This window comes from Crocuta crocuta, unplaced genomic scaffold (assembly GCF_008692635.1).
Source record: "Crocuta crocuta isolate KB4526 unplaced genomic scaffold, BGI_CrCroc_1.0 scaffold115, whole genome shotgun sequence".
Classification (NCBI taxonomy): domain Eukaryota; kingdom Metazoa; phylum Chordata; class Mammalia; order Carnivora; family Hyaenidae; genus Crocuta; species Crocuta crocuta.
In genome coordinates, this window is record NW_027530575.1 from 607,269 (window position 1) to 620,499 (window position 13,231).

The window sequence follows — 13,231 nt, forward strand, 5'->3', positions numbered from 1 at the left end:
GATGAATGGATCAAGAAGATGTGGTTTATCTATACCATGGAATACTACATGGCAATGAGAAACAATGAAATCTGGCCATGTGTAGCAACATGGATGGACCTTGAGGGTGTTATGCTGAGTGAAATAAGTCAGGCAGAGAAGGACAAATATCATATGTTTGCACGTATAGGAGGATTAGGAGGAACTTGACGGAGGAACAAGGGGGAGAAGAAGGGGGGAAATGGTGGGGGAAAGGGAGAGAGGCAAACCATGAGAGACTCTTGAATGCTGACAAAAACTGAGGACTGATGGATGTGGGGGGAGGGGGGATGGGCATGGAGGAGGGCACTTGTGGGGATGGCACTGAGTGTTATGTGGAAACTAATTTGATAATAAACTATTTGTAAAGAAAAAAATAAAAAAAAATAAACAGCACACTTTAACAACTGATGTGTCAAAAAAGAGATCACCAGGGAAACTAGAAAATACTTAGGGCTAAAAAAAAAACCTTGAAAATACAACATATCAAAACTGATGGGATGAAGCAAAGGTGGTATTCAGAGAGAAATGTATAGCTGTAAACACATATGTTGTAAAAGAAGATCTGAGAAGATATGACCAGTAAGGTAAGAGGAAGTCAAGAGGCTGGTTACTCAAGAAGCCAGGAGAAGAAAATCTTTTTAGGAGGAGGGATTGCTCTAATGTGTGTTTATCAGCAAGCAGCCTGATGCTCCACCACTGATACCAAGTTGCTAGTTATGTGACATCGAAGTATGTTTGAGGTGTATGAATTTAATGGTCGATGCATATAATGGTACCCTGAATCTTTTCATGGTAGTGTTTTTCAACAAACCAAAAACAGTTTACATACAAAATAACAATGACCACAACTGCTGATGTGAACAGTTAAGACAAAATAGATGTAATGATATGAAATATAAAAACAGTGTAATTTCACTTAGAAATTACTCATACAGCACATCCTAACTGTGTTAGAGTTCCCAGGTGAACATTTTTATTATTACAACTGCATATCATTATTCAGGATGATGTCAATGAAGCCCAAACTAATGATGAATTTGGAATTAAAACAGAAACCTTTGTTAGAACAGAAGAACCATAAAGATAATGTAGAGTATTGTGACTGCAGTTGATAACACTGTAATGTATAATTGAAAGCTACTAAGAGAGAAAATCTTAAAAGTTTTCACAAGAAAAATAATTATAATTATGGGTAGTTGGGGATGTTAACTAGAGTTGTGGAGATCATTTTGCAATATATAAAAATAGTGAATCATGTTGTATACCTGAAACCAATGTAATATCATCTGTCAATTATATCTCAGTAAAAAAAAAATTTAAGAAGGACAACAAAGATCCAGAAAAGACAAGGCCTGAATTTAAATGGTACTTTGATTCTATTTGAAAAATCACTATAGTTGAACATATTTTCAAAATACATGAGTTCTATAATATCTAGCATGGAATAAGTCCAATAATAATTGTGTTGTATATATGCTAATAAAAATACAACCAGAGGACTCAAAAGAGAACTCTAAGGATAGAAAATGAGAGTATTTCTAAAGAGATTTTTTCTATAAAGCTTCAAGAACAATGTAATACATTAGAATAACAAAAGTATGGATGGAACTCATTTCCATGTGTGTGGGGGGGTACTATTAAAGAATTTTATGACATAAGAAAATAAAATGCATATATAAAAGTAGAAAATATAGTAATTATTTAATGTTTCAAAATGGATCATAGTAGCATCAAGAGAACACAAAACTGATATTTTTGGTAAACCCATTGATAAACCCATTGGTTTATATGTTGAGTGAACTAGATGTGAATGAAATATTATTATGATGGTCATCTTTTAACAGTATTTATCATACAAAAATATTTCAATACTAAAGAGAATAACTATATATTTTATCAACAGTGAAAAACCTGGTTGATATCTACTAAAATTTCCATCAATAGTTGTGAATAGGAAGGAACAGTACATAGAGAATTCATTATGTGATCACTGTGCCTTTAAGAACAGTAGGGGAATCTGAAAGGACTCTCTCCCAAAAGAACCAATGATGGAGCTTCCTTCAGGGAGAGAAGATCAGCTCTATTTAAAACAAAGCGGAACAATGAAGCATTTTTAAACTGGCAACACCCCTCCTCCTTTTGATAGTTTGGTTTGCCCTCTTACAAAGCAACACCCTGGCATCTACATTAGAATTGAAACCGACAAGGCATCCCTTTCATCCCTGGCTGCCAACACTCCTCACTAATAATAATTAGCCATTCCTGGCTTCTAGCCAAGAGAGTTTAATAAATACTAGACAGGCTTTGGGGCCTCAGCTGCATTTCTAGCTTTAGCTAAGGAATGATGGGGGAGGGAACACCACTATGCTGAATGAGATCTGCTGAATAGCATCAGTGCAGGAAAATGACCACTCAGTTGTCTGTTAATGAATGACCATTATTTAAATATATATGTTATGTTAGAGAATGTGTTGAAATCCTCATTCAGATAGGTCACATTCAGCTTTATAAAATTTATTTCTATACTTGCCTTACAAACGTTAATATATAGTATCATAATATTTGATAACCACTCTAGAAGTCACTATCTTTATACCTCTCCTATATAGTAAATAGCTTTAATTTCCAGGTAAATAACGATTCATAATATTCAATGCCTACACAATTTAAGAATGCGGACAGCACTTTAAAAATAGTCATTATGAATGTACTCTTTTATTTACTTGATAAATTCTTCATTTTGGTTTGTGATATTATCAACGCTAAAATTTCACAGAGCATATCATTGAATGCCTTGATAAGAGTAGATACTGTTGTATTTATTCAAAGAAGTACGGAGGGGATGAAGAGTTTCTTTTCCAAACTTATGAAGTTTGTTCATAGAGGGGAGGACATTTCTATTGCACTATTTTTGGTTCCATGTTTATTTATTGTTTTATTTGAAGAGTTTCCACCGTATGGGAGGGAAAATATAAGAGAAATTGTTTTAATTTCTCTCACACTTTACTGTTAAAAGCAGAGGGGAATGACTTATCTGATAAGAAAATGAAGAAAGGCTGTACAGGCATGGATTTTAGTTTTTATCTTTTCCAGAGTGGCCTGTTTTCAGGATTCATTCACTCTCTGTGTCTTGGGGCAGGCTGCATCCTGTGAAGAAAAAACAGCGGTTCTATAGTGTGCCTCAGAGTAATGGGTGAGTCCGGGTTTTTCAGAGGTGAAGGGTTACAGTTTCACATTCAGCCAAGGTCCAAGCAAGTATCTTTATCTCTGTGTCTCTAACTCCTGAATCTTATTTCCCATTGTTACAAAAAGCCCTAGAGGCTTCCTTACCTACCCTAAAATCCTAACACGAGTGAAAACCAATCCAGGTCACTGGAGAAATAAACACACAGCATATGTATGAGTATGTCTTATTATACTTGACAGCTTTCTGTGCCTTTTTTCCTAATCTGAAAGAAATATAGATGAAGTGCTGGCCCTCATTTCAAGGCCTTAATCCCAGAATAGTCCTCCTCTGCCTTGGCCAACAATAAAATATACGAGAGCTTGTTTCACACAATCTTATTAAAGAGACTAAGAGTCAAGAAGATAACCTCACTAACTAGTGCTACCTGCCAAGTTTTCTGGACTTGGGATTTCACTTTGATGAAACTTACATGAATCTTGACTAGAAAGTGAACTGAACTTCTTTATGAATTTCCCTAGAAAATGATTTGGTAGACCACAAATTTAACTATAACTTGAAAGCATATTTTCAGAACCTAAGTATTAAACCCCTCATAAGCCCGCTTTGATTTCTAGTTAAGAGCTGTTTTACCCAGATAACATTTATCCAACAATTAGAGTAGAAATTATCACTTTGGATGTTGACCAAGAATTAACACACTACAATCAGGAATTCAGAACATTTATTGCAAGAGCTGAATAATTGTAAATAACGTAGAACTGGCAAAGCAGTAACAAGGATAATTGTTTAGATATTGATTCTGTCAAAGTCATCAAACACCCCTCACAAACCGACAAAAATGTACTTCAATAAGCAATGCACCCCTACCCATTATTTTCCATTATACTGTGGAAAAACGTGAATTGCTATTTACAAAGTAATTTTATTTTTGGTAAGAACAAATTAACTATCAGATTAGCAAACCTTTTTTTTTATTTTTTATTTTATTTTTTTTACTTTTAAACTGATGTTGAACCGTGGCATTAAGATAACTTTCACTTCTTTCAATAAAGACATTTTGTTGCATGCTATTTATTTGTTTAAATCATCTGTCATGCCTTAACAAAAACCTCCTAAGAATGTTCGAATTTGGATTTGTTTGCACGTGCAACTGAGATCTTATGAACATTAGTTGTCACTCCATTAGTTGGACCTAAGTGACAAGATGCTGGTACCTGCCAGGCATTGACCGACTATGATAACAAACAGTTAAACAGCAATAATTAGAGATTTATCCCTTTATTTCCCCCAACTAGCCTACCTGGAGAATGTTCTGTTACATCATGAAGGCACAACACAGTAAATATTTTGTGGCTATGGTCTAACACTTGTGTTACAACAACATTATCGTATATGAGGATCAACACAAACTCTGCCATTTCAACAAAGTTGTAGACACACATTTGCCCAGTTGAAACTATTTTTGAGTAATAATTTTTCTTCAATATATGCTAATTTTGATACATTAGTTTTGTATGAGTGACAAGCACAGGATATTAGATTACTTGCTGAAGGATAACACTTTCCCATTACTCTCTCACTTAATGCTACTGATTAAGTGATTTTACTTTTGTCTACTTTGAAAACAAGGATGTCAAGAAAATAGGTTCTGAATTTCCAAGCTTTTGCAAGAGTCCTGTTCTTCTATAAGGTTTTCATTTTATCCTTATTTTTTTATAGAATCCCAGCATCATAAGCAATCACAAAAGAAGCAGGATTCCAGAACCTTTTTTTAAACACAAGTGTTTGAGATCCTTTGAACAATGTGTGTCAAGACAGACTACTAACGCAGAAACACCTCACTGAAAGAAACAACAAAAATAACAACAAAGAGGCAAATTAAGAAAAAGGAAAGAAGCAACCATAAAACACGGAATTATGCTACAACATTTTTAGGTGAACGTTGTAAGTACACAAAAGTTGTTAATAATAACTTGCTTCTATTTACAAATACTTTAACACTGATTGACTTAACAAGTATCCACTAACGTTGTTAACAGCACAATAGGTTTAATGCTTAATCTTTTTAAGTTTCGCTTGAGTATAATGTCAAGTATAGCAGTCCCAGCACAAATCAATGACAAAAAGAGCACAATTTTCTAACTGGATATGTTTGTCAGTCACTCTAATCCATGGAACTTTCTTACTCTCCAAATGCATATTCTATTGTTCATAGCAGCAGTCCAGGGTCAAAAACAAAATGTAATTAACAACAAAAAGAAAAAAAAAGAAAGAAAGAAAAAAAGAAAAAACAAGGATATTTGCACAATGGAGTGATCATCTCCGGAGAGTTTAATCAATTCTAGTAAACAAGGTCACATGGCTAGTAGAACTATCTTTTCTTTTATGTTGTAAAATATTGTATCCTCCATGGTGCTAACACAAAGTTATGGATATCCCTGCTATAAAGGGGCATAGTTATAGAGATCTATTGAATACATAAAGCTCTGACACACACGGTATTAGCATGTCTATTTAGATTAAAGTTATTAGGTCCCATATAGCCTTTTTTTTTCTTTTTTTTTTTTTAGAGTTGGTGCTCCTTCGGACTCTCAATAGTACCTCCTGCTTGCTTATACGACTTCAGGTTTGCCAGAGGAATGTCTGTCATGTGGCTGCCATTGTTGAAATGGCCTTCATTGGAGCCATACTGCTTACGGTCATTGAACTGGTTCCTGTTGCTATCTTCTTTCCAGGCTCTGGTAAGGGTGTGCCCATTCACAAGCTTGTCCTTCTTGACCCATTCTTTCTGGGGTGCAAAGGTTGAGAGAGGAGATTTAGGGTGTTGATATGGGCCCAAGCCAGGAGGCATCCAGCAATTATCAGAGTGACCCAAAACCAAGCACTCTTGAGTGCACATCTCTGTGGCTTCAGCTAATCCTCGGGGACCCAAAGGCCCATCTACAGAGGGCAAGAGACAGAGAAAATAAGAAAAGAAAGTGGTTAGAAATTTAATTTACAATGGTCGCCTTTGAGAAAAAGTGCATTGGTGATTTCATGTTCTTATGAAAAAGTATAATAAGTTAAGCAATTCAAAGAATTCAAAGTCTTTTAAGAGTAACAGAAAGAATCAAATTCCTTGTTGTGGAAGTAAGAATCATCTATCTCTTTCCTTCAGCCTTCATTTACACTGAGAAACAGACATGAGTAAACAGATATACCCACGATATACCATTTCTGATCAACTCTTACTATGGAATATGTATCGTTACTGATTTACCATCTAATTTTCAACAAAGAGCCACTAGTCATGAAAAATTATGAAGAGTGAAAATATTTTATGTGTGATGTTGAAAAATATGTGAATATGTAAATGTACAACACCATAAAAACAGAAAATAATTGAAATATAATATTAAAAAATAAGTACTCTAAATGATTATATAAAATATCATTTTTCCATAAAAGCATGTGTTAGTTTTATATGAAATCACATGAAAATGACTGTGCAACATTTTTAAAAATAAAAAAAATTAAAGCATATTTTAACTAATGTGTATATTGCTAAAGGAATACCCGGTCTGCTGCAAGCATTCTGAAATCCAAGTAAATAAAGAAGTCATTTGCATTCAAAGATGGCCTTTGGTTCTTTCCAAGCCTAAACTATTTTCTTTTTTTTTTAAATTTTTTAAATGTTTATTTATTTTTGAGAGAGAGACAGAGTGTGATCAAGGGAGGAGCAGAGAGAGAGAGGGAGACACAGAATCCAAAGCAGGCTCCAGACTCTGAGCTGTCAGCACAGAGCCCCACATGGGGCTTGAACCCACAAACCGAGAGATCATGACCTGAGCCAAAGTCGAATGCTTCATCTACCGAGCCACTCAGGCACCACCAAGCCTATTTTCTATATTTCTAAGTGTATTAAATAAATTCACTAGAATGAAAGCCTTGCTAAGTTGCAAATTGGATCACATGGAGTCTAATATTCAGGGGGAAAAAACGTCATTGTAGATATTTATCTATTGGTTTGTTTGTTTTTCCTAGCAGGCAATCTAGAACATATATTTTAAACATGATTTCAAAAGTACACTCTTTTCTGATTATGTAAAGAGGAAATTAGCCCTTTACTGAGAAACAACAGTCAAATAATTTAGGAAAAAAACTGTTTTGTTTTGTTTCCCCTTGATTAAACAGTCAAGTGAAAAGTGATAGGCTGGAAATTAGGAATTGATTTTACGAATGAGGTTAAGTGGATAGGCAAGAATGGCTGAGGCATAAAGCATTTTCAAAATAGAGAGTCACCAGAATAAAAATGTAGAGGAAAATGAAGAAAGAGTTCTGCGACTTTCCTCATCAACAGTTAAAACACTAAACAATTGGCTGGAATGTATGTTTTTGCTAAAACCCAAGTTAGCACTAATAACATTTTTAAGTGCCCCAAATTGTTTTTTAATATTAACATCAATTTGTCTTACTAATATTCTAGTTATTCCTTGTATATGAAAACATTCCTGCTGAAATAGGTAACCATTGATACAAATACCTGAGACTACAAAACACAAGCAACATCAGAATGGATAACAGATGCGAAAAAAAAAAGAGTCACTAAAATTTACTGTTTCCTGCACACTCAACTTTTAGTCATTTTCTAAATCTAAAACCTTCTCTTTAGAACAATCTTAAAATTCCTTCTCATCTGACCTGTATCTCCATCCCGTCAAAAGCAAACAGATTTATTTTGTTTAAACACACATTCCTTACTCAAAACTATTTCTCTCACAAACCTCCAAAGATTACTTACTTCCTAGTATATTTAATTTAAACTTCTCTATGAGCTTTTCTTTGTCCTCAGAATTCTGCCCACCCTTCAAAACTTCAAACTAATTTCTCTCTTTTAGGTTCAGTTTAGTGTGCTCGGTGACTCTGTATCCACAAAGCTAACACATTTTGCTCAAACCAATTCATGCTCCTTACATTGAGATCACAGGTTTAGAAGATGCTTTGTGCAAGCATTGGCTGTGTTCATTTAATTACTTATTCTTTCAAGGTCAGCTTGCTTCCCAAGTACCACAGCTAATTTCTACACCTATACCAATTCATATCTTGTGTGCACCTTGAAGATTTCCACAGATCTCCTCTGACTGATGAATGACAAATTTCCAATTGAGCTCCCTTGACTCCTGCCTTAGTGATACCTTTGTCTTTTGGTGGGGGGAGGCTCTGTACTCTCATGAGTATCATTGTATTTTTGTTTTATCTCAACTAGATTTAAACTCCATTAATGGAAAAAACGACTTCTCAGTCTTCTGATTCCTCATTGTGCTGAGCAATGGTGATGATCTATGAACAATGTTAATTGTTAATTAAAATTTTATGAGGTTGAAAATGTACTGAGAAATAATTAAAAATATCCTCTGCTTAAAGGCAGACCTTAAGTAATTCTAATAGAAGAGGCTGATTTCACAAACATCACACCAAAAGCTTTCTCAATAACACGTCTCTTTGCCTCACAATAGTCTGTGACAGATAATAAATGAATTATTTAACTTCTCTGTTAAATATAGTCACTCCTTTCAAGACATCAGTGGAGATGAAGTAATCACCAACTTGATGTGCAATCTAGCTTAAGCCTCTAAACCAACTTTCGTTTTTTACTTTTCCAGAAACTGTAAATTTTTCTTTCTGTTGTTGTTGTTGATATCTCCAAAGGAAAACAAATAATCAGCTACCTTATAAAAAGCAGTAGAATCAGATTTTTATTGAGTATATGAAAAAGGGAGAATATGCAAGATTATTTTTATTTTTTATTTATATCTATATATTTTTAATTTATTTTTAATTTTATTCAAATCCAAGTTAGTTATATATATATAGTATAATATGGTTTCAGAAGTAGAATGTAGTAATTTGTCACTTACATATAACACCTAGGGCTCACTCCAACATGTGCCCTCCTTAATGCCCATCACCCATTTAGCCCATCCCCCCACCCAACACCCTTCCAGTAACCCTGTTTGTTCTCTGTATTTAAGAATCTCTTATTGCTTGCCTCCTCCTGTTTTTATCTTATTCTTCCTTCCCCTCCCCTATGTTTATCTGTTTTGTTTCTTAAATTCCACATATGAGTTAATCAATGAAATCTTGTCATTTGTAACAACATGGATGGAACTAGAGTGTATTATGCTAAGCAAAATAAGTCAGTCAGAGAAAGATAAGTAGTATATGATGTCACTCAAGATTATTTTTTTAAAATAGCTTTATCCAACATTCATTATCCTTATATTAAATTAAGAATATTACCCAGGGGGGCACCTGGGTGTCTCAGTCAGTTAAGTACTTCACTTTATTTAGGCTCAGGTCATGATCTCACAGTTCATGAAACAGAGCCCCATGTCAGGCTCCATGCTGAAGGTGCAGAGCCTGCTTGGGATTCTTTCTCTCCCCCTCTCTCTCTGCCCTTCCTCCCTCACACACCTGTTCTCAGTCATCTCTCAGAATAAATAAATGAACTTTTAAAAATATTGAAAGAAAGAAAATTACCCAGAGAGATTGAGAAAGTGTGTGTGTGTGTGTGTGTGTGTGTGTGTGTGTTTGTATCAGTATACGTGGACCCTAAGTCTTCAGCAATGAGTGACACATTTTAACAAATACTGTATATATGTTTTTTCAGAACCGGTACCACTTATTTATTCCAAAAATATTTACTGAGCACATACTGTACGCTGACACTGAATGGCAGCAGGAACACAGCAGTGTATGAAATAGATGTCAACACAGTCCTCATAGAGTTTTCACGTTACCCTGAGAATTTTTAAAATTCTCACTACTTTTATTTTACAAGCAGTGAACAAAGACAGAAGACAAGGGTATCCTTAGGAAGGAATAGGTGTCATTAGCAATTAACTGATTTAGGGAGGCTTGTGTCTTTGCAAAGTAACAGATGGACCTTTTTCCCTGTTACATCATTTCTATTTTTTTTCTGTAAGTTCCTCTGCAGGTAATTGGCAATTGAAGACATTTACAGTTAGGTGAACTATATAAAACCTTTGGTAAAAAGAGTAAGTTTTTTCCATTAAATTATACCAATTGCTCTTTGCAAAATATACTTATGATTTATTCTTATAAGTAAATTTAAAGGCTTTTGATAAAATGCATACATATATTTACAGACGTTTTGTAGATCCTTAGATAAGTCTTTCAGGTAGCTGATTGCTGTATAAGATTGAAAGATCCGCCACAAGGTGGAACACAACACAACACTTGAAAGAAAGCCAGAAGTTTTTGTTCCTTACAACTGTAAAGGAGAAAAAGCCACCGGGCAGGGCCGCACCCAGGGTTGCCACAGGAATAGGCGAAAAAGAGCTGGGATTTCAGGGATTTCAGTTTATGCCTGTCAGAGAGGGTGGTGGAGCTGTTTTCCTGGGTCTCTGTGGACTGATGAATTTGAATATTTTCTCATATTTTAGAGGATAGGGGCTGTCTGAAGTCTGGTGCATCACTCTGGGCAATTAAGGAGGATGCATAATGATCTAGGAGTGTGAGGGCTCTAGAAGGGAAGTAGGGTGTGATGTGGGCTTATTCAAGGGGAACTGACCAGACTTTAGCCACGGCCTCAGAACTCAGTCAAGACAGCATTAAAGAAAAAAACATAATTATATGAAACCATATGACACCAATTTCCTTATATGTTTGAGCCACACAGTTGGAAAATATACTTCACTTTGTGCTTTGGTCAAGTTTTACTTACGGACATGACATTGAATAGGGAGATTTTTACTTTTTGAATTTGGGCCTATATTTAATCACCAGTAGTTGCTCTGATATTAAAAACAAAACAACGACGACCAAAAAAACCCACCCCCACCCCCAGGTTTTATTTTGGAAAATAACAATGCTTCCAGGTTGTCATGAATTGGTAAGAAGGCGGGAAAAACACATTTTTTAAATTAGGGATTATTAAAGGAACACAGTCACTCCTCTGTTTCCCTAACAATTCCTATTCTTTAAAAGTTTATAATTAGGGGGCACCTGGGTGGCTCGGTCAGTTAAGTGACCGTCTCTTGATTTCAGCCCAGGTCATGGTCTTAGAGGTCATGAATTCTAGCCCCCTGTCAGGCTCTGTGCTGACAGTGTGGAGCCTGCTTGTGATTCCCTCTCCCTCCCCCTCTGCCCCTTCCCTGCTTGCGTGCTCTTTCTCCCAAGATAAAGAAATGTAAAAAAAAAAGCTTATAATCGAAAGCATGCTAAACATGGAAAAGTTTCCAATTCATTTCTTTCATTTTTAGATCAAAGACTGAATTGTTTTATACTTTTTAAAAGGAGGAAAACATTCTTCATAAAGCACTGATACTGAATACTGTCACTTTCCAAAATATGATTAAAAATAATGAACCTATGATTCTCCATCAAATATATAGCACTTAAAATACCAGGAAATTTTTCCTAATACTACCAAAAGTTTAGGCACTAAAATATTGCTCTTCATCTTTGACTATAATTATATTTAATATTATCACCATAAGCAATTATCTTAATTGATGAATAATTATATTTATTTTCCATTCATAAGTTCCCTCAACAAGTGTTCATTGAATATCTATCATCTACCACATGTATCAGATACTACACTGGATTCTTAATAAATGCCTTAAGATTGTGTGTGTGTATGTGTGAGTGTGTGTGTGTGTGTGTGTGCATGCATATGTGTCTTCCCTGTTTCTCCAGTTTTTTATATATTTTGATGCCCTACTTGTGCTACCTCATACAATATCTATCTAGAGCCCAGATCAGGATTCTGAACTGCTTATATATATTTTCTACAATTTCAGCATTACACCAAGTTGTTTCCTTTCTCTGCAAAATAATTAAAATCCACCATCATCATTTTTTCTAAGACTGAAACATTTATTGATTTTTTAAAAAACATAAATTATTTGTTCCCTTTTACAATCTGCAATCTACGTGTTTGCTTATCGTTCCAGGTTTTTGAATGTATAAAGACACCAGGGTTGATAAAACTGTACAAGCCATCTGTCTCTGCATTTAAATGTTGAAAGCAAATACAAAAGCACATAACCAAAAGCTTGAAAGTTGTCTCAGTTAATATTTATATCAGGTGTCAGTGTATTTCCCTCTCCACCTTTGCATAGCTCACCTTCTCAATCAAAACCCAACAAAATACTTTTTCTATGGTTAGGCATCAACAGCTGTCAGAGAGCTGCTTGAATTGCTAACTTTTAAAGATGTGAGTTTAAAATGTAAAACGATCCAAGTTAATGGATCTCCAGCTACACGTAAGTGGTAGGATAGCTAAATGGGTCCTGGTTTCTTTTTATTATACCCAGAGGCAGAACTGTTACTTCATTGATTAACTCACTACTGTAATTAACAAGCACCTTCTGGCCTGTCGCCCACCTACTTTTCAACCTGATGACTTGAAACCTTTTAATTCCAAAGTCTGAAACATACTTTAAAAAAATCATGAGACCTTTCCTATTCCCGGTTAGGTTTCATACCATATGAAGATTTGGCCTTTTATGTGAATGAATTTTCTCTAGAATTTTTACTGTGGGGTAAAGTAAGATTAAACAGACTACCAGAATTGAATTGCAAAAGAGAGGAGTCATTTTTATATCATTTGGGATCAAACTCATCCCATTTCACTCAATTTTTCATTTCGCTCGATTTCTATGATAGAAAAATACCTCTTCCATCCAGAACACTTCTGATTTTCATGTTACAATGGCCTTTTTTTGCAGTTAGAACATATATCAATATTTTTATGCAAAACATTTGTTCTTAAGTTCAATTTTGCTGATTTCCCCACGATTTTACGGTAGCAGGAATGTAGTCTGCAGAGCCGTGCATCACTAAGTACCTCCCAGTGAAGGAGGCATCCCCAGATTTGGATTTGCTGCAGCAGTTTCCCAGATCTCTAGGCAAATGAAAAAATTTCTTCACTTGTGTTAAATAAATTTCCATTTTATGTAGACTTTTATCCTATCATTTTACTTTACACTTGCTGTTATTAATATACTGAGAAAA

At 34.9% G+C, this 13,231-nt stretch overlaps 1 protein-coding gene and 1 long non-coding RNA gene across 4 annotated transcripts in view; one reads left to right on the top strand and one right to left on the bottom strand.

Annotated features, from left to right (window-relative positions):
- Positions 1 to 13,231, top strand: part of LOC144234543 (uncharacterized) — a 30,403-nt gene that overhangs the window by 14,410 nt on the left and 2,762 nt on the right. Inside the window, exons 3-5 of the long non-coding RNA XR_013336012.1 lie at positions 3,115 to 3,214; positions 4,928 to 5,152; positions 5,779 to 5,949. This is a non-coding gene — a long non-coding RNA (uncharacterized LOC144234543). The remainder of the gene's footprint in view (positions 1 to 3,114; positions 3,215 to 4,927; positions 5,153 to 5,778; positions 5,950 to 13,231) is intronic.
- The window catches only part of PCDH9 (protocadherin 9), a 919,950-nt gene continuing 910,631 nt past the window's right edge, over positions 3,913 to 13,231 (bottom strand). For all 3 annotated transcript variants that reach the window (XM_077767849.1, XM_077767850.1, XM_077767848.1), the window contains one exon: positions 3,913 to 6,148. In XM_077767849.1, coding sequence (XP_077623975.1) covers positions 5,775 to 6,148 — 374 coding nt within the window. In that variant the 3' untranslated portion in view covers positions 3,913 to 5,774. The remainder of the gene's footprint in view (positions 6,149 to 13,231) is intronic.